At 51.4% G+C, this 18,918-nt stretch overlaps 2 protein-coding genes across 9 annotated transcripts; both read left to right on the top strand.

The window, feature by feature from the left end:
• The first annotated feature begins 337 nt into the window (after positions 1-337).
• On the top strand, positions 338-11,201 carry FANCE (FA complementation group E). Of its 8 annotated transcripts, none has more exons than XR_012334499.1 (11): positions 338-835; positions 3,245-3,866; positions 4,438-4,482; positions 4,808-4,876; positions 5,172-5,315; positions 5,731-5,854; positions 6,080-6,158; positions 7,512-7,578; positions 7,905-8,002; positions 8,817-8,942; positions 10,492-11,201. XR_012334499.1 is itself a non-coding variant. In XM_019949842.3 (10 exons), the coding sequence occupies exons 1-10, from the start codon at positions 588-590 to the stop codon at positions 10,492-10,494; spliced, it is 1,527 nt and encodes a 508-aa protein (XP_019805401.1). In that variant the 5' UTR covers positions 339-587; the 3' UTR covers positions 10,495-11,201. The 8 variants fall into 8 exon arrangements, 4 of the variants coding, with proteins under 4 accessions (XP_019805403.1, XP_019805401.1, XP_019805402.1 ...); XR_012334498.1 differs by having other exon boundaries at positions 10,487-11,201; XR_002179333.3 differs by lacking the exon at positions 7,905-8,002 and having other exon boundaries at positions 339-835; positions 7,516-7,578; positions 10,487-11,201.
• A 1,148-nt stretch (positions 11,202-12,349) lies between these two features.
• Positions 12,350-15,134, top strand: RPL10A (ribosomal protein L10a). The gene is made up of 6 exons (XM_019949848.3): positions 12,350-12,476; positions 12,824-12,898; positions 12,974-13,054; positions 13,409-13,557; positions 14,476-14,648; positions 14,931-15,134. The coding sequence occupies exons 1-6, from the start codon at positions 12,472-12,474 to the stop codon at positions 15,099-15,101; spliced, it is 654 nt and encodes a 217-aa protein (XP_019805407.1). The 5' UTR covers positions 12,350-12,471; the 3' UTR covers positions 15,102-15,134.
• The last annotated feature ends 3,784 nt before the right edge of the window (positions 15,135-18,918 follow it).

The raw sequence follows: 18,918 nt of genomic DNA, 5'->3' as shown, positions 1-18,918 counted from the left end.
TGATCAAATCCTATGGCAAAGCCCATGATCTATAGGCAACATGGGCGTCAGCTGAAATTAAATGATGCTTGGATCCTGAAGTACAACCAGCAGGATCCCTGATATCCATTCTGTACGCCCGCCCCCTCACTTACTTCAGCGATCGGTGGAGGAAGCAAGGTTAGGGTCAGCCGCAGAGGACCCATCCTCCATCAAGCCCCGCCCCACTCTATCTCTTGCATGACCCCGCCCACTAACCGATTTCCTAGTGGCACCGCCCCCACTCTGGTCCCGCCTCATCAGCAGATCTGCACTCGGCCTTCGCCCCGCCTCCCTACTCCTATCCTACCTGCCCCTTCCGGCCTGCCCTTGCGCCCCGACCCGGCCGCACTTCCCCGTTCCTTTGCTTTCTGACAGATCTAGTTTCCTGCGCTGGCGGGGTGCGAGTCCGAGAGACTCCCCGAACGCTGAGGAGGGAATGTGGCGCGCGCAGGAAGGGGCCGGCCGCAGCATCAGGGCCGGCGCTGTCGTCCTCCTCCCTTTCCCCAGGCCCCGGAGCTGAGGCCCGAAACCAGAGCTCGGGGCAGCGCGGCTCCCTGGCCCCGGGTATGGAGGCCCCGGAGGCGGCACCCGCTCAGGCTGAGGGCGCGGAGCCGGCGCCCTGGGCGCACCTAGAGGCCCCCGCCCGCCTCCTGCTGCAGACGCTGCAGGCGGGGCCCGACGGGGCGCGGCGCGGCTTGGGGGTGCTGCGGGCTCTGAGCGGCCGCGGAGGGGAGCCCTTCGGCTGGGACCGCGTCTTCGAGGCGCTGTGCCGGGAGGAGCCAGTAGTGGAGGGCCCGGACTGTCGCCTGGAGCTGTAAGTTGTCCGCCCGCGTTCCTCCTGTCCTGCTGGTCGCGGCGGCCGCTGGCGTAGCTCGGGGCGCCGCCCGTCATCCTCCACGGTGGTGTGAGGCAGGGGCTGGCGCTACCTACTTCTCTAGATGAGAAGACCGAGGCACAGAGAGGTGAAATACTTGCCCCGAGAGCGGGTCCCTGCCGCGCGCCCTGTGAGGCGGGGCCTCCGGCAGACCCTCAAAGCGTAGGTACTGGTCTTACCTAGACGAAAGACACCTGCCCTCGGTTGGGTGTAAATGAATAATTATGTCAGTGGATTCTAACTAATTTTAATCACACACTTCCATCTCTTACCTCCAGTATAGGTCAAGAGTACACGTGTGTTAAAATACGTACATTGTCAAGTATACATAAATAGAAAATTTTTTAAATTTTATTTTTATTTATTTATGGCTGTGTTGGGTCTTCGTTGCTGCACGCGGACTCTCTCCAGTTTCGGAGAGCAGGGGCTACTCTTTATTGCAGTGCGCGGGCTTCTCATTGCGGTGGCTTCTCGTTGCGGAGCACGGGCTCTAGGTGCGCAGGCTTCAGTAGTTGTGGCATGCAGGCTCAGGAGTTGTGGCGCACGGGCTTAGTTGCTCTGCGGCATGTGGGATCTTCCTGAACCAGGGATGGAATCCGTGTCCCCTGCATTGGCAGGCGGACTCCTAACCACTGCGACACCAGGGAAGTCCCCATAAATAGAAATTTTAAACGTGGTAAATGACAATAAACATCTGATCATGCTGGCTTTATATTATCAGTTTTTCAAAGCATAATATACAGTTTAGGGGAAGATCTCTTACCTTGAGGATGGTGTTCTTGATAATTTTTAGTCTTTTGGGTGACTTTGAACTTTTTCCCCCTCTTTATGTGGCTAAGAATCCCTACTAGGAGCAGAAGTGTCAGCTCTACCATTTTTGAATTAGGTTGTGCTTCCCCTACTGGTAGTCAGTTTCTTTTCTGACATCCTTGTAAGCCATGTGTCCATTTTGTGAGGGTTCGTTTTGTTAAGAAAGATAATACAGCGTCCATAGGTGCACTTAACTATCTAGTTAAGTAAAATACAGAAAGTAACGTAGTGAGGTGCCACCTTCAGCCTCTAGGGGGCTGAAGAGCAGGCCTCCCACTCTCCTTGAATACCCCTCCCTAAGAATTGGGTTGGACACTGGAATATGGAGGGCCAATCCATATTTTAAATATTTGTAATACTTCATTTTTTATGTTTTAGATGAATAGAAATAGAAGTTCTATTATTTTCTTCCCACACTCCATCTTGAATTTCTTTCAATAGAATTTTATGAATCCGCAAATTGGACGCTCTAGAAATGTTTACCCAATGGTCTGGCTCTTTCTGGACAGAGTAAGGGGAATGGAACGTAACCTGCGGTCCCTGGATAGAACTGTACTGCAGTATAATTGTTTTCTTTTGTAATGCTATGTATTTTATGCATTTAACCCTCTTATTCTGATAAGGGAATCCATGCACAAAAATGGTAAAAGTCCTTGGAGTAGGCTCTTCCCGACTTCTCTACTTCAGTATCCTCCACCACAAATTGACGATCTTTTTAACTTTTACTCTAGTTTTTTCTCTCATTTAGTGTTTTTTCTCCACAAAAAAATAAAAGGTTTCGTTCCTCTCTTATATATCCCAAGTGCCTCTGTGTGTGATGCCAAGCAGCCCCACAAAGTCATGTATACAGAGGTGCAGAGGCGTGATGGGTGGTGGGCTAGATGCACTCATGACCTGCTTGCCACTCCAGCAAGCCTCAGGTCACATAGCATCTGCATTCGTGCCTTTGTCACGTTACAGATGGCTACTTTGCTCTGTCCACAGCAGTCTTGCTGATCTGTGAAACTTATTCTCAGAGATTTAATTCAGTCAATAAATGTGCACCAAGTGCCTGCTTTAGGCTGGTGTTGTGCTGGGTACTGGGACACAGAGGAAAGAGACACTGCTTCTGCCTCTCAGGAACTCAGTTCAGTGAAAGGAACATCAGAGCTGGACAGATGTGACCCTGTGAGTTCCAGGGGACTGCCAAGGGGAGCACAGGTCTGCAGGCTAAGCGTTGCTCAGTATTCTGGAGTATTATTTTTACGTAAAGTTTGGGAAAGGGCTTCTTTTTCTTTTTTACATAAAACAAGCATGGATCTATTATAGGGTAGGCGTCAACGTGAATTTCTGAGCTGAAATAGGAGATGTCAAAGAGCAGGGCCTAGTGTAGTGTAGAATAGATGCCCACTTGTTGAATGACTTCCATGCCGACTCGCAGGTACTGCCCACCAGCGCCCCCGTCTGTCCGGTGCCATCTAGCCTCTAGCTCTACCCAGTCTGCCCTATGTTCCTTTCAGCAAGACACTCTTAACTGCTTGTTCTCCCTCTGCTACCCAGGAAACCACTGCTGCTGCGATTGCCCCCGTTATGCCAGAGGAACCTGATGTCCCTACTGATGGCTGTTTGGCCGTCGCTGCCCGAAAGCAGTCTCCACCCTGTGCTGCAGATTGTGCAGCAGGATCCAAGCCCCGACCCTGATCCCTGGCTCCGGGCCCTTGGGGAATTTCTGCGAAGGGATCTGGGTGTTGGGATCTCCACTGAGGGAGTGTCCCCACTGTCTAAAAGGTGCCAGAGACAGCTTCGAGGCCTGTGTAGGCAGCTGGGCCAAGGGGGCAGGAAGTTGAAGTTGCCCCAGGCTCCAGATCCCGAAGGGACAGAACAGGAGGAGGACAAGGACTCCCAGCGGCCTGGGAAACGCAGAAAGGAAGCCGAGGAAGAGCCTGCCAGTCCTGAGGGGGAGAGGGCCCCCAAAAGGCTCCGGTGGTTGGAAAAGGAAGAAGAAGAAAGTCATGAGGAAAACAGACCTGAACATGAATCTTTGGAATCCCTGGCCAATGGAGGAGGTGCATCGTCCATTAAGAACCAGCCTGTTTTGGGGGCTAAGCCCAGTGAGGCTGGTCAGAGTCTAGAGGATGCTAAGGGCCTACCTGAGAGTTTGGAGTTGCCCAGAGCTATCCAGGTACTAGGGTGAGGAGGCTGCTTTCGAGTGATTCTTCAGGAATGGGGGGGTTAAGCCGGTTGGGATACTGTGTCCCACCTCGGATGACTGTAGTCCGTGGAGCAAGGGGAAGGAGGTGGGGTTGAGGGAATGTAGTTTCTGCTCCACAGATTCTACAGAGGAGGGGGTGGGGACAGGAGTTACTGGAGGTGGGAGCCCTTGACCTAATGATCAATAGTGTGAGGTTAAGGGTACCACGGAAGAGGAAAGGCTCTGGAGCTACCCCTGCCACCCATCTTATGGGAATGGGGGAATCATACCAGCATCCAGCCTGTCCTCCCAGCCCAAGGCCTGGGTCTGCCCCCATTAGGATGTATGCAGAGAAGACAAGTCTGTTCAGTTGGGTTTACATAGGTCTTGTCTAGTTTGAGTTCTTTAAGCACTTTGCAAGGTTTACGTTCTGGCTCTCTTGAGTCATCTTTGCCCGCTAGTGCCCACTGACCTGGGGCCTTCTCAGAGAGGGGGCTGGGTCTGGGTTGGGGGCCATGCTGCGTGGGTGGGGACATGGCAGTGACTGGGCTTTCCTCTGCAGGAACAAGTTCCCAGGCTGCAGCAGCTGCTCAAGACCCTCGGGAAGGTGACTGGCCCTACTCTGCTACCCATAACCCTTCTTCCGCCCCCTGCCTGGACCCCAGCTGTGCCCAGGGAAGCCCCAGTGCAGTGAGGCACAGGCTGTTTGGGTGAGGGGGTTGGAATGAAGGTCTGAGGACAGTCCCTGCAAAGGCTTTTCTTGGTCCAAGTATGTTGTCTAACCTGAGACAGGTTCTAATTCCAGGCAAGTTCCTCTCTTCTAGTAGCACCTTCTGGGGTCCTTAGCCATCCACTCTGCCAATTGAAGGGGTGGCCTCAGTGACTTGTCACTGAGGGCTCTGCAGGTCCTAACATGGGATTTGCCTTCCCAGGGGTTGGAAGGGCTGGAGGGCACCCCACCAGTTGAGCTGCAGCTTCTCCACGAATGCAGTCCTGGCCAGGTGAGTCCAGAAAAACCGCCTGGCCCTGAGGACACGGTCCCTCTCCATTTAAATTTGTGTTTCCCTGCCTCATGTAGGAATTTGGGGAGGGGATTTTGTTGGGTTTTTTGGTCTCAGGGGCAGGGGTGACCCTCAGTGGTTTCTTTTAGCCCTTGGTTCCTCCCCATAGGGCAGCTCTCCCCACCTTACCTTACCCTGGAGTGTCCTGGCCCCGCCCCTTCTGCTGCCCAGTTGGATTGAGACAGCCCAGCAGAGACAGGCTGAGTGTCCCGGTGTCCTCCCTCCTCCTTGGCAGGTGGACCTGGTGTGTGCCCAGCTGCAGCTCCCACAGCTCTCGGACACAGGTCTCCTGCAGCTCTGCACCTGGCTGCTGGCCCTTTCACCAGACCTCAGCCTCAGCAATGCTACTGTGCTGACCAGGAGCCTCTTCCTTGGACGGGTAGGTGCGCTGGGATACACATGGAGTGCCAGAGACAGTGAGTGAGAGAGTCTGAACCCTCAGTAGGGTGGGAGAGGGGGTCCCCAGCCTTGCATGCATCTGCTTGTCTGGGGAGCCTGGGACAAGGGAAGGGCATAACCCCCTAGGCCATCTACCCACCTGGCATCTAACTCCTCCCTCTTGGGCCCCAGATCCTTAGAGAAGTGGAAGGGATTTGGGGTTTGGGATCAGGGATTTGGGAGCTGGGGAAGGGAGCTATGTGTCCTTTCCAATGAGTGGATCCATGTGAGTCCTAGATAAAAGAACTTCTTTTTTCTCTGTACTGTAATGTGTGAGCCTCTGAAATACGTGTTCAATAAACACTGATAGGAAGGAAGAAGAAAGAAATTAATATTTTCCTCCCCGTTGGCTGTAGATTCTCTCCCTGACTTCCTCAGCCTCCCGCTTGCTCACAACTGCCCTGACCTCCTTCTGTACTAAGTACACCTACGCCGTCTGCAGAGCCCTCCTTGGCCCTGTGCTCCAAGCCCCAGGAATAGGTAATTCTGGAATGGGCCCCAGGCCTGGTAGCTCTTCCCTGTCTGTTCCCAGCACCCTTCACCCCCCGGGTGGCCCTGGCAGGAGCTGAGTTTTCAATAAATGAAGATACCTGTTGCTTCCCTGACGATGCCACCTGTAAAGGGCCAGGCATTTTGTTCCCTGCTAGCCCCATTCTCTCCTGCCAGCTGCTCCCAGACTTTTCCCCTCTGCTGTCGCCCACCCAGGTCCAGCTCAAACAGAGTTACTGTGTTGCCTTACAAAGGACGAGGCCCTGGAGCCGGACATGCAGGCTCTAATGCTGGGGTGAGTGTATAAGCTCCACGCTGGCCCCACCCGCACCTCCTCCCTCTGGCCAAACCTGCTCTTGGCATTCTGGACTTGGAGCCGGCTGGGTACCAGGCCCCGTGCCTGAAATACAGGCAGTGGCACAGCCACTGTCTCGCTGTCCTGAGCCTGGCTTGTGCCTTCCCACCTGTGGGCCCCTGTTAGTTGCCATCCCATGCACCTTCCCAAGCCCAGGGTTTCAGTCTTCTGTGCCAGGTGCCCCCGGGAATGCGAAGAGGCTGGCACTCCTGCTCTTGAGTTCTTGGCGTAGTTGGAACATGGCGTAGTGGTTCAGAGCACTGGCTCTGGAGTCAGACAGACATGGTTGCAGGTCTCAACCTTGCCTTTTATTTAAATGTGTGAGTTTTAAACAGGTTATTGCATCTCTCTGAGCCTGTTTCCATGTATGAACTCTGTAGAGTTTTTCTAGATAATAACTGTGATAACGCATATCATGGCCTCGGCACAGTGTTTGGCACCTAGTGAGTGCTCAAATGTTGTTATTAAATTGGTGTTAAATTTAGGTATCAAAATTGGGGAGTCAAGATACAGACATGTAGAAATAATGAGTAGGTGAGATCTCATTGGACACTAACATGAAATATGAAATGCTAAGTATAATATGAGAAGGGGACAGTCGCAAAAATACTGCCAGCCACCAGTTATTGAGCACTTTCTCTGTGCTTTAGATTTATTACTTCATTAGTCTTCATGCAATCCTGTGAGGTAAGTGCTGTGGCCGCCTTAGAGATGGAAAAACTGAAGCTCAGAGAGGTTGAGGGAGGTGGCCAAAGGTCACACAGCCAGCAAGTGCAAAAGCCTGGGATCAAACCCAAGTCTGTGCACCCAAGAAGCCACACCGTTTCCATGTGACATCCTGCTTTTCCAAACAAGCTGAGGACAGTAGGTGCAGCTGGAGTGGACCTCACCGTGGGCTGGGTTCCGCAGGGAGGTTTCGCCTTCTCTAGGAAGCCTCCTGTGTGTCATCTCACCCATCATCATCCTCCTCTTCCCTGGGTCGTCCTCCGCTTTCAAACTCAGGAGGCACTATCAACTCCTGGTTATTTTCCAGGGGACCTTTGTACCTCTCACTGCCAAATCCTTCGTGTCAGGTCCCGGGGGTCTTGGGCTGTGGCCTTCCCAGCACTGAGTATGGGCTCTGCAGCAGTGGCTGCTAGATGGCCACCAGCATCGGGGGGCTCTGACTACTTCCTCTGTTGGCTGGAGATCTTGGCTGTCCCCAGGGCCTTGCCCTGCCTTGGGGTAGGAGCAGTAGATATTCAGGCTCAGGTGGGAGGCTGAGCTTTCCTCACTGGGGCCTGTGCCTTGCAGACAGATCTTGGAGCTGCCCTGGAAGGAAGAGACTTTCTTGGTGTTGCAGTCACTCCTGGAGCGGCAGGTGAGCAGGCTGCCTTGGGGAAGAGTGGACAAAGAAGTGCTGTAGTGCTGTGGCTGGGTGTGCAGCTCCTGGGTGTCTGACCCCTTCAGTGATGGAGGGGCAAGCAGGATGACTGCCCTCCGGCAGGGTGCCCGTGACAGTGGGAGGGTCCAGGGGCTTGAAAGGCCAGTAGCAGAGAGCTGACTGCATGGTGAATCCCAGCTCTACCTCTTAGTAGCTGTGTGGCCTTGGGGAGGGATTTTTTGATGTGTGTGTGTAAATTTAATTTATTTTTAAATTTAATTAATTTATTTTTTGGCCGCACTGCATGGCATGCGGGATCCTAGTTCCCCGACCAGGGATTGAACCCGTGCCCCCTGAAGTGGAAGCGTGGAGTCCTAACCAGTGGACTGCCAGGGACAGTGCCTAATTTATTTTTGAATAGGTAATAGATTCATATGTTCACAATTTTGAACGCTTAAAAGGATATAGTGAAAAAATTTTCCCCAGCCACCGAGATTCCCCTCCGCAGGGCTAATCAGTGTTACTAGTTGCAGGGGAACCCTTCCAGAGATGCTGTCTATATACAAGGACACATGGTGAAATTTACTTTTCCCCTGCCTTTTACATAGATGGTAACACACCAAGCTCAGTGCTCTGCACTTTGCTTTTTTCATCTAACAGTACATTTCGGCAGTTTTTCCATATATCAGTACCTAAAATTCTGCCTCATTTGTTTATAACGTAGGTAGTTGACTTAACCTCTTTATGCCTCAGTTTCCTCATCTGCAAAAGGGGAGTGATGATAGCACCTACCACATAAAACTGGGGTGAGGTTTAAATGGTATAATTGGTGTAACATGCTCAGAGTGGTACCTAACGCATAGTAAGTGTTTATTAAATTGTGACTATGAAGATCTGTTGTTATTATACTGCCAGTGCCCCCTTGGGACCTCACTCCTTTATATCTTCAACCACTAAGCCAGGCGAGGGATCCTTGTCCCCCATCTCCTAATCTGAGCCTGTGCAACAGTGGCCACCATTTTTTGAGACCTGTGTGCTAGGCTTTATGTGCATAATCTCATTTAATCCTTTTCACAGTCTTCAGAGTTTGACATCATGAGCCCCATTTTATAGATGTGGAAACTGAGTCTCAGTTAAGTGACCTGCACAGGGTCACCTGGTTAGGAAGTGATGGAGTTGGGAGTTGAATCCAGGGTCCTTTCTTGTGCTACTGTCTGATCTCCTAATGTGTGCAGGTGGAGATGCCCTCTGAGAAGTTCAGTGTGTTGATGGAGAAACTCTGTAAAGAGGGGCCAGCAGCCACCACGTCCATGGCCTATGCCAAGCTCATGCTGACAGTGGTAACCAAGTATCGGGCCAATGTGAGTATTGGTAGGGCCATGAGGGCTGCTCCTGCTGCTCTGAGCCTGCCACGAGGGTATATGTTTGTCAGGGAGAAAACCCTGAGTGTTAGCCTTGGAAACCACAAGTTCAAGCCCAAGACAGGGGAGTGAGACTGCTTAGGAGTTCATTCATCCAGCCAACACTGCTGTGGGCCAGATGCTATCTGGGGCATTAAGGAATCAACAGTGACCATATCACAGTTTCTGTCCTGGACTTGACCCTCTCCCCCAGTTAGTGAGAGGGGAGAGAGATGATAACTGGCTCATTGTAATATCTGGTAGGAGCCAGGTGAAAGGTATGCACAGGGCATTTGATGACAGAGGAAAAGGGGGCAACTAAACCTTGTTTGTGATTGGGAGTTGGGACAGGCTTCCTGACTCTTAAAGGGTGAGTGGTAGTCAAGGGCAGAGATGAAGGAAAGGGCATTCCAGGCAAAAGAAACGGTGTAAGCACTCAATGTCCCAGGGGATCTGCAGGTACATCATTGTAGCTGAGGCCTAAAATCCCAAGAGTAGATGGCTGTAGGGGATGAAGTTAGAGAGCTAAAATACTGAGAGCTGATACTTGTAGCCCCTCATATGTTCCAGGCATCGTTCTAAGCCCTTTGCATATGTTAACTCACTAGTTTATTCCAGGTGTTAGTCCTATGAGAAGATACTATTATTAGGTCCATTTTATAGGTGAGGAAATTGAGACACAGGTTAAAGTAATTTGCCCGAGGTCACATTGCCAAGTCATGGTAGCATCTAATGGAGGGCCCTGTAGGTTATGGTGAGGAGCTTGGACTTTATCTTGAAGACTAGGTCTTCTCTTGGCTCTTAACCCTTTTCTTGGGATCACAGGCCTATGTGATGATTTGGTGAAAGGCATACATCCTCCCAGAAAAATGGAAATATGAATACACATCTTATGCACAATTTCAGGAAGCTCCTGGATCCTCTGAAGACCCTCTGTAGATCCTGGAAGGACCTGCAATATGAGGCATCAGAGGTTATCTCAGGGCCTTCAGCTGGAGTGACCTGATTAGATTTGTATTCTGTAGAGAAACCTCTGGCCTTGGCAAGGAGTGGGGATTGGAGAGTGAAGGTACAGGGCAGAGATGGGTCAGAGGTTGCAGCAACAGGTCAGGGAAGAAAGAGTGGCCCAGAAGGAATGTGGCAGCCACAGTGGAGTGTCTCTGAACCTCAGTTTCCTCATCTGTAAAATGGGAGGATTGTGAGGATTAAATGAAGTCATGCATATAAAGTGCTGCCCCATAGTAAGCACCTAATAATTGTCAACCATTCTTAATATGGCTGACATAGTACGTTGTGCAGTTAGTATTTGACCCCAGGTCTACCTGAATCCAAACACCTTGCTTAACCATGGTGAGATAATGAGGATAGATTGCTCAGGGAGTCATCTCCTCCTATTGTCCTTGTGTCCTGGATTTCTCTCTTCTAACTAAACAGAGCCCAGGGGCAGAGGGGAGATGGGAGGGATCAGCTGCTGGAGTCCAGACATGATTCTTCCTTCTCTCCAGATCAGTGAGCCCCAGAGGCTGGGCCTGGCTGCAGTTCTGGAGCTCAATACCACTTTCCTGAAGAAGTCCCTGCAGGCTGCCCTGAGACAGCTGGCCCCCTGACCATCCACCAAGGGACCACCCTCCCGGACCTCCCTCATCAGATTCCCGAAGGACACTTCTGCCCTGAGCACCTCATCCTGCCCCTTGCCTGGGGGTCAGGGCTGAGCCTGGCCATCCCAGGGGTCAACTGTCTCCCTGCTCCAGGCTGCAGAGAGGCCATCTGGGCCTCCCAGCCAGCAGGAAGGGTCTGGGGCTAAGGGGGCTGGGTGAGTTGTATTACCAAGAGCTGCTGAGCCTGGGCTGCCTCCTTGTCATTTCTACCTCAGGCTGTGGGGACAGACACTTTAAGATAGGCATCAGACTTCCTTGATGGTCCAGCGGTTAAGACTCTGCACTTCCATTGCAGGGGACGAGGGTTGGATCCCTGGTTGGGGGAGTTCCGCATGCCTTGAGATGTGGCCAAAATATAATAATAAATAAAATAGGAGTTAAGATAGGCCTCAGTAGGGTCAAAGCAGACCCAGAGTGGACGACAGTGATGCTCCAGGAGCCCCGGGAGATCTGTATGTTTAGCACAGATCTCTCGTGCTCAAGTGTATGTTATGATCCTCTGTGTTGTTTCTGACTTAAATAATAATTTATCAGTGGTATTTCATAAAAAGCAGGAAGTTCAGTAATGTTTTATTAGAAGCAGTGCCTGCCTTCCTACTAACTCTGGGTGTTTGCTGAAAACACATACCACGCCATCCCCACCCTGCTCAGTGACAGGGGCATCTTTTTCCAAGGGAAATGTTTGGTGAGGGGAAGGTGGTAGAGTTCTGTGGGCCAGATCATGTATGATACCACCCACCCCAGCCCTATCAGAGCTGTTGAGTACATGGGTGGGCTGTGCATCCTGCACTGCGGAGGGGGGCTTGAGGGTGAGAGTAACTCAGCCTGGAGTTGGGGAAGACTTTTGGGCAGATGATGGCTTTTGAGGAGGGATCTGAAGGGCTCCTGGGATTACTGTGAGCAGAGAACAGGATGAGGCCTATTGGACAGGAAAGACAGAAAGGGTGTGCAATACTGTGGGCTTGTGTGTTCTACAACTATATTCCCACAGCACTTAGCTAGGCGCCTTGTTCATAGCAAACACTTAACCTGGGGACTTCCTTGGTGGTCCAGTGGGAAAGACTCAGCGCTCCGAATGCAGAGGGCCTGGGTTCGATCCCTGGGCAGGGAACTAGATCCCACATGCATGCTGCAACTAAGAGTTCGCATGCCGCAAATAAGATCACACATGCTGCAACTAAACATGCCACAATGAAGATCCAGCACAGCCAAAATAAATATTTAAAAAACAAACAAACAAAAAGACACAACCTGGAGATGTTACTGAGTCAACTATCAGGTGAAAGTTCATCACAGAACCTTACCCGCTCCTCCCCACCGCAGGCTCTGAGGCGCCGGGAAGAGAACTCGACATTTCCCTTCCCACAACTTCCTCAGAAGCCGCGAGCCCCCGTTAGAACAAGATGATGAGGGAGGGAGATCAGGAGCAAAGCCTGCTTTTGAGAAGTGAAGCAGGTGCTAAGGTCAGGAGGAAGCGTGGAGGTTTAAGGGACAAACATGTCGGAATTGCACGCTCTCAGCGGCCGACACGGGGCGCCGCCCAGGAGTGTGACTACTGCAGCTCACCGCCCTGGGCCCAGCCTCTTCCCTAAGGGCCTGGGCAGCTGCTGGTGGCAACGGGCGCCCGGGACCGCCGCAGCTCTGTGGTCTCCGCGTAGGTCTAGCAGTGCAACACGCGGCTGCCGCGGCGCCCCACCCCCGGCACTGAGCGACCCGACTGCTCTCAAGGGGGAAGCCGCGGGAACAAGGCATCTCTCGCGATAACCAGGTCCTATTTGAGCGCGTGCGCGAACAGAGTTGTCCCTTTTCCGGCTATCGCGGCGGCAGGAGCTATGAGGTTAGTGGCGCTTCAAGTGATATCCGTACTCATCCGCGCCTCCGGGCGCTCCCGTGGGGAGGGAGACACTACGGGCGGAATCGGGGGTCCTTGCTTATGCTTCGTAGCGGGGCATTTTTGCCAGGCTTCGGCCTACGGGCCTGGCGTTGGAGTTCGCGTGCCAAGGCCGGCCGCCAGTAGGGCCCCTCTTCCCCGGGGTTTGCATCTGGTCCAGAGTGCCTCACTTGGCGTCCGGAATACCCGGGGAGTATTCCGTGCACCATCCCCGAGCCTGAGCCTTCTGACACTCCAACGGATTGGTCCACTGCTCGCTGGTCCTGATCGCTCGTCTTGTTTCCTTCTTGCAGCAGCAAAGTCTCCCGAGACACCCTCTATGAGGCAGTGCGGGAAGTCCTGCACGGGAACCAGCGCAAGCGCCGGAAGTAAGCGCGGACTTCCGCGGAGGGCAGCTTTGGGAAGCCGCGGATGGTCCGTTAACTTTGTTACGCTTTTTTAAGGTTTTTGGAGACGGTGGAGCTTCAGATAAGCCTGAAGAACTATGACCCTCAGAAGGACAAACGCTTCTCGGGCACCGTCAGGTTGGCACCGTTCTAATCCCACCCAGCCCTAAGTGTCCCCATGCCTGTCTCCTCCCTTCAGGCTCCTGTTGAGCCCGAGGCGGCCAGGCACGTGTGGCACTGAAGTGCTCGGGTAGTGCAGACCCCCTGCTCCGGGCAGGCGTGGCTGGACGGACCCCCACCCTGGGTCTTAAAACAAGAGGGGAGGCGTGGGGAGGCCTTGGCTGAGCCCGCCGGCTAGTTTGAGAAGCCAAACTAGCTGTTGGTGAATGCGGACGCTCTGGGTAAGGCTCAGTACTGCAGCGGTCCCAGACCCCTTCACCTGCCCTGGGGACCCAGGGCTGGGTGTGACCTCTACTGTTCCCCAAAATGCAGGCTTAAGTCCACTCCCCGCCCCAAGTTTTCCGTGTGTGTTCTGGGGGACCAGCAGCATTGTGATGAGGCCAAGGCTGTGGATATCCCCCACATGGACATCGAGGCCCTGAAGAAACTCAACAAGAATAAGAAACTGGTCAAGAAGCTGGGTGAGTGTGCCTGGTGTGGTTCTTCCCCGGCCACCCACCCATCATGGTGTGGTTTTGTATGTGGGGTAGGGTGGAGGCAGTTCTCACTGGAGTGGTAGAACAGGAGTATTTCTGCCACTTGGATTTTAAAGTGACGGTGGGGTAGAGTCAGGACAGAAAGGATCTGCTGTGGTTGGTTAACTTGACTGGTATTTTTTAGCCACGTGAAAATTCTATTTTGCTTTGAGAATTGGATTTAATAGAGGAAGAAAGCCAGGCAGTGGTTCTTTTCTAAGCAAGCGAGAACTGTCACATTGATAGGTCAGGTGTTGGTACATTCTGAATTGAAATTTCTACTTAAAACTTCCATATTTCATTTTAACCTTTAGGCTATGTGATTTGAGCATTTTACAGATAAACAGGTAACCCAGTTGTGTAGCTAAAAAGGCAGGATTTGAAACCAGGCAGACTTAACTAGCGTGAGCATTTTCATTGCAAGATGGGTTGTGAGTCAGCCTGGACTTCTACCGGGTTTCATGTGAATGTTGGGCCAGTAAAAGTCCAGAGGATGGAGATAATACTGGAATGGGGAGAGGATTAAAAAGACTCGGTAGCTCGGCTTCCCTGGTGGCGCAGTGGTTGAGAGTCCGCCTGCCGATGGAGGGGATACGGGTTCGTGCCCCGGTCCGGGAAGATCCCACATGCCGCGGAGCGGCTGGGCCCGTGAGCCATGACCGCTGAGCCTGCGCGTCCGGAGCCTGTGCTCTGCAACGGGAGAGGCCACAACAGTGAGAGGCCCGCGTACCGCAAAAAAAAAAAAGACTCGGTAGCTGGGGAAGGGGTAGATTGCTGGTTAGAGGCCACTTCTGCGGCTGTCTCATAGCCCTGTTTAGAGGTGTCTTCAGGGGCCAGGTCCTAACGGCTTCCTCTCTTTACCAGCCAAGAAGTATGATGCCTTTTTGGCTTCAGAGTCTCTGATCAAGCAGATCCCACGAATCCTGGGCCCAGGCCTGAATAAGGCCGGCAAGTTCCCTTCCTTGCTGACCCACAATGAGAACATGGTGGCCAAAGTTGATGAAGTGAAGTCCACAATCAAGTTCCAGATGAAGAAGGTGAGAAGGTCTCGCCAGTTGCATAGGTTGAACAGTGGTGAAGTTGACCCACGTTCTCCAAGTGGGAGCTCTGGTTTGCATTTCTGTGGATACTTAGGACTTGTGACAGTCACCTAACAGGATTGAAGCTTTTCAAATAACTCTGGTCTTGGTCTGGGGCCAGAGCACTGCTCATTAGGTCACTGGAGGTCATAGGGATGGGCCATCTGGCTTGTAGACGGGCCCACTCTACATTTTCTTGAATCTAGCCACCAACCTGATTTGACCTTCCTCTCCCCACAGGTGCTGTGTCTGGCAGTGGCTGTTGGCCACGTGAAAATGACAGATGATGAGCTTGTGTACAACATCCACTTAGCTGTCAACTTCCTGGTGTCGTTGCTCAAGAAAAATTGGCAGAACGTTCGGGCTTTGTACATTAAGAGCACCATGGGCAAGCCCCAGCGCCTGTACTAAGGCACAGCTTAATAAACCATATTCCCACCATTACCACCGTCTCCTGTGGCTTTGGGACTGATGAGCCAGTGATGGGTAGTCATTTACTGCAGACAAGGCAGGGCATTCTTTCTGCCCTCAGAAACATGGAGTCTTATTAAGATCTCCTGGATACTAATAGGGCTGCTAATCAGGGCTGAAGTTTTTCAAATAACCCTGAGAAGAGCAGATCGGGGCCATTAGCCCAGCCTGTACTGCTGCTGCCTGTTACTAGTGGAAAGTGCGGGGTTAGAACCTTCACATGGAGGACACTGACTTGGCCTTTCCTTGGCAGCATGCCTAACCTATGGCCGGTATGCCAGCAGTTCTTAACATGGGCTTTTTGTTTGGAGGGCTTTTTGATCCCTTGAAATCATTTGGGGTCTTGGTCTGCAGGAATCCCCAAGTAGTTACAAATGGAGACTGGGGTTTGGTGAGCCTGGGATTGGCTTCCTAGATGCTTCTGATTAGAGTGGTCCACATACCCTGAGAAACTGGTCTAGTATTTGCTTTCTTGACGCACAAATTGAGTACCCTTATGTTTGGGGGTAGTGATTTACTAGGTAAGATATTTAGGAAGAAAAATGAGAAGACCTGATAATACTCTGATCTAGGGACCCTGTTGTCTAGGGGAGTTTGGTAAATGGGTGGAATCTGCCTGTGGAAACTTCTAGGCCCCCTCCCTGGCCTGAGGAACTTCCTGTTGCCGTTCTTGCCTCCAGCACCCAGCACTGGAAAGGTGGCTCTGGTGTGGTGGGAAATACCTGTGATTTAACCGTTGACTTTATTTTTTACAATATTTTATTTGGCTGCGCCGGGTCTTAGTTGCTGTACGGTGGATCTTTAGTTGTGGCGTGAACTCTTAGTTGTGGTATGAGGGATCTAGTTGCCTGACCAGGGATCCAAGCCGGGCCCCCGTTATTGGGAGTGTGCAGAGTCTTAGTCACTGGACCACCAGGGAAGTCCCTAACCTTTGACTTTAATCTGCCTCATTTAACTTTGGTAAATAAAGGAACTAGACCTGAAAGGCTAATCAAAGCATAAATTAAAAATGCTGCACCTTCTCAAAACAAGCTTTATCTGTATTTGAACAGTGAAGAGCACAAGGTATTCACCAAAAGATTTGTCATTTTAGCTTTCAAGTTATAACTGCAGGTAAAGTAGCTAATCTTGTGATGAGCAGAGAATTTTGGTTCTCAAGGTGGTGATAGGCCTAACTTGCTCCTTAACCACAGTTAGGAGTGATGAAATACCTAGGCTTGTTGAACAATGTTCCCAATGGGTAAGGAGGGGGAAAAGCTGGCTGTGAAACTAGTTAGGATCCAATTTTACTGAAAGGAAAGAACTTTATGCCTAGTTAAAGTGTTGGAAGCTTACATACTAATGTTGACCACATTCAAAGCTGGGAGTTTATGTGATTTAGGGGATTTTCTGAAGTTCAATGATTTTTGTAATCAGAGAAAGGCAACAGCTCAAATAAGGCAGGAAAACTTGTGATTTGATGACTAGAGGAATATAATATAAAAAGTAATTGACAAATATGGGTACATTTTTTTTTTTTTTTTTTTTTTTTTTTTTGCAGTACACAGGCCTCTCACTGTTGTGGCCTCTCCCATTGCGGAGTGCAGGCTCCGGACACACAGGCTTAGCTGCCATGGCTCACGGGCCCAGCCGCTCTGTGGCATGTGGGATCTTCCCAGACCGGGCACGAACCCGTGTCCCCTGCATCGGCAGGCGGACTCTCAACCACTGCGCCACCAGGGAAGCCCAAGTATGAGTACATTGTATACCCTGTCTTTTACAAAGCTGAGTACAGCAAGAGAAAATAAAAGACGTGAGGACCATTAGGTGAAGGGAAACAAGCAGGTCTCGCTTGTTAAGGTGGGCCCCAGTGCACCTTTGGTGGCCAACCCTGAGAGCCATAATGATCACGGGGCCTGTGAGAGAAAAGCAAACCACTTCTAGAAGCCAGGAAGACAATTGTTTGCACCAATAGCTGTGCTATCAATGAGCAGCGTCACAGTGGAGCAAGGGTTTCAGGGGAGGTTCCCATGACACTGTGCATACAATTTCTTGGGTGGAAGAAGACCAGCCGGGTGGTTGTCTGTGGGCTGAGGCCCCCCCCTGTGCCCGAGTGAATCCCACCTCTGCCACTCAGGAGCCGTGGGAGGCTGCTGAGCCGGCCTCTTCCAGAAAACTCATCTGAAAGTGCAACTGATGATGGTACCTACTAAAAGCATGACGGGTTTTGCACAGTGCCAGGCACTTACTGTTCGGTTAAACAGCAGTTGTAAAATGGCAGTTAGGTATAGCTGCAGACACGTGTGCACCAGAGCGGGCACACCAGTCCCTGCTTGTCTGCCTTGGTTGGGTTTAGGACAGATTGAATGGAGGCCATCCCAAGGACATCTATCTCATTAATGGTGATGAGTGGGGAGAACAAGGTGCCTTCAGAATCAGTCACACCCTCTTGTTTGAAAAGAGCCAAGGATTGAAATCCTTAAAAATAGTTTTGGAAACTATAGGAATGTTTTAGAAATACTTGGGAACTTGAGTCCTACTGGATTATTGATTTGCATCACCTGAATTTAAAAATTAAACCCACTCCACTTTATAAATCTATGCCTTATGTGTTGGGATAGGAGTACTTAAAAACTAAGTCTATATTAAACCAATATGACTCACCACCTTCTGCTGGCCTGCCCAGAAGCTGTTTAGAGCCGTGGTGCCTGCGCTCCAGAGGCCCGTGGCACCATGATAGAGACGAAAGGAAAAAGCAGGAGGCAGAATGGGAAAGCAAAGCAAACAACGGAGAACACGTGTGGTGGCAGACTGATTCGATTCTAAATGAGGGTTGAGCTATCTTAAACCCCAGCCTCTAGGATGGTTTTAGGCTTTAGACTAAAGCTTAGTGTGCATCTGAGTTAGAATTCAGGGTTCAGATATCTGGGGAGCCCCAGTTCTCCAGCATTTGTACTAGAAGGAAATAAAGAGCCCCCATGAAACCCCAGGACTGCTCAGGCTTTGACCGTGGAATTGGCAAAATGATGGCCCACCTCCATCTTCCCTAGGGGCATCAGAAACAAGAGGGGCAGGAAAGAGAACTACCGGCCTCTTCTTTGGGCCCCCGTTTTCTTGGCCTTTTCTTGCAGCTTTCCACAGAACCCTGGTCAGGGAGAGCCACTTCCAGGAGAGAGCCCTGGGCTTTGGGCTCACAAGACCCACCTTCTTATCCTGGTTCCTTCCCTATTTTGAGACCTCAAAACTATGTAGTTATCACTCGCCCCTGTGCCCCTGTATCTGCTACATTCGTATATGAGGGTGGGGGGTGGCCAGTGAGGAGGCCAGCCATATTTCACCTACAGTATTCTAATAGAAATCACCTGCAGGCTGTTTACTCCAGGAGCATGAGGGCAACCCACGTGATGATGATTCAAGCACCCAACACATACAATCACCTATTAGTAGAGACTGGATTTTGCATCCAGCCCTAGGCATAGCACATGGTGGGTCTTTCATAAACCATTTCCATCTCCAGGAACCCCTCCCACTTGGTTGGGGCTCCAGGCACACTCCCCATCCTGCAAGCAACAGTCTTGGGTCCCTCCAGTGCAGTGGACCAAGACAAAAGGCTGCCTGATTATTTAATAGTATACCAAGTGCCTGGGCTTAAAGTCAGAAGACCAGGTTCAAATCCTGGTCTTACCACTGACAGCTGAGTGAGAAGAGCATTTAACCTCTTCTGTTTCCCCATCTGCAAAATTGGAGGTTGGACCAGAATGATCTAGAAGATGAGATT

This window comes from Tursiops truncatus, chromosome 10 (assembly GCF_011762595.2).
Source record: "Tursiops truncatus isolate mTurTru1 chromosome 10, mTurTru1.mat.Y, whole genome shotgun sequence".
In the NCBI taxonomy this organism is placed as follows: Eukaryota; Metazoa; Chordata; class Mammalia; order Artiodactyla; family Delphinidae; genus Tursiops; species Tursiops truncatus.
Note: the sequence above shows the minus strand (reverse complement) of the source record. Positions and strands in the feature narration are given on the sequence as shown.

Coding starts and splice junctions, on each gene's coding strand:
- FANCE (XM_019949840.3), top strand. CDS start 588: ATGGAGGCCCCGGAGGCGGCACCCGCTCAGGCTGAGGGCGCGGAGCCG. Junction 836..3,244: donor CCGGACTGTCGCCTGGAGCT/GTAAGTTGTCCG, acceptor TCTGCTACCCAG/GAAACCACTGCTGCTGCGAT. Junction 8,943..10,486: donor TAACCAAGTATCGGGCCAAT/GTGAGTATTGGT, acceptor CCTTCTCTCCAG/ATCAGTGAGCCCCAGAGGCT.
- RPL10A (XM_019949848.3), top strand. Junction 13,055..13,408: donor CGCTTCTCGGGCACCGTCAG/GTTGGCACCGTT, acceptor CCCAAAATGCAG/GCTTAAGTCCACTCCCCGCC. Junction 14,649..14,930: donor TCAAGTTCCAGATGAAGAAG/GTGAGAAGGTCT, acceptor CTCTCCCCACAG/GTGCTGTGTCTGGCAGTGGC.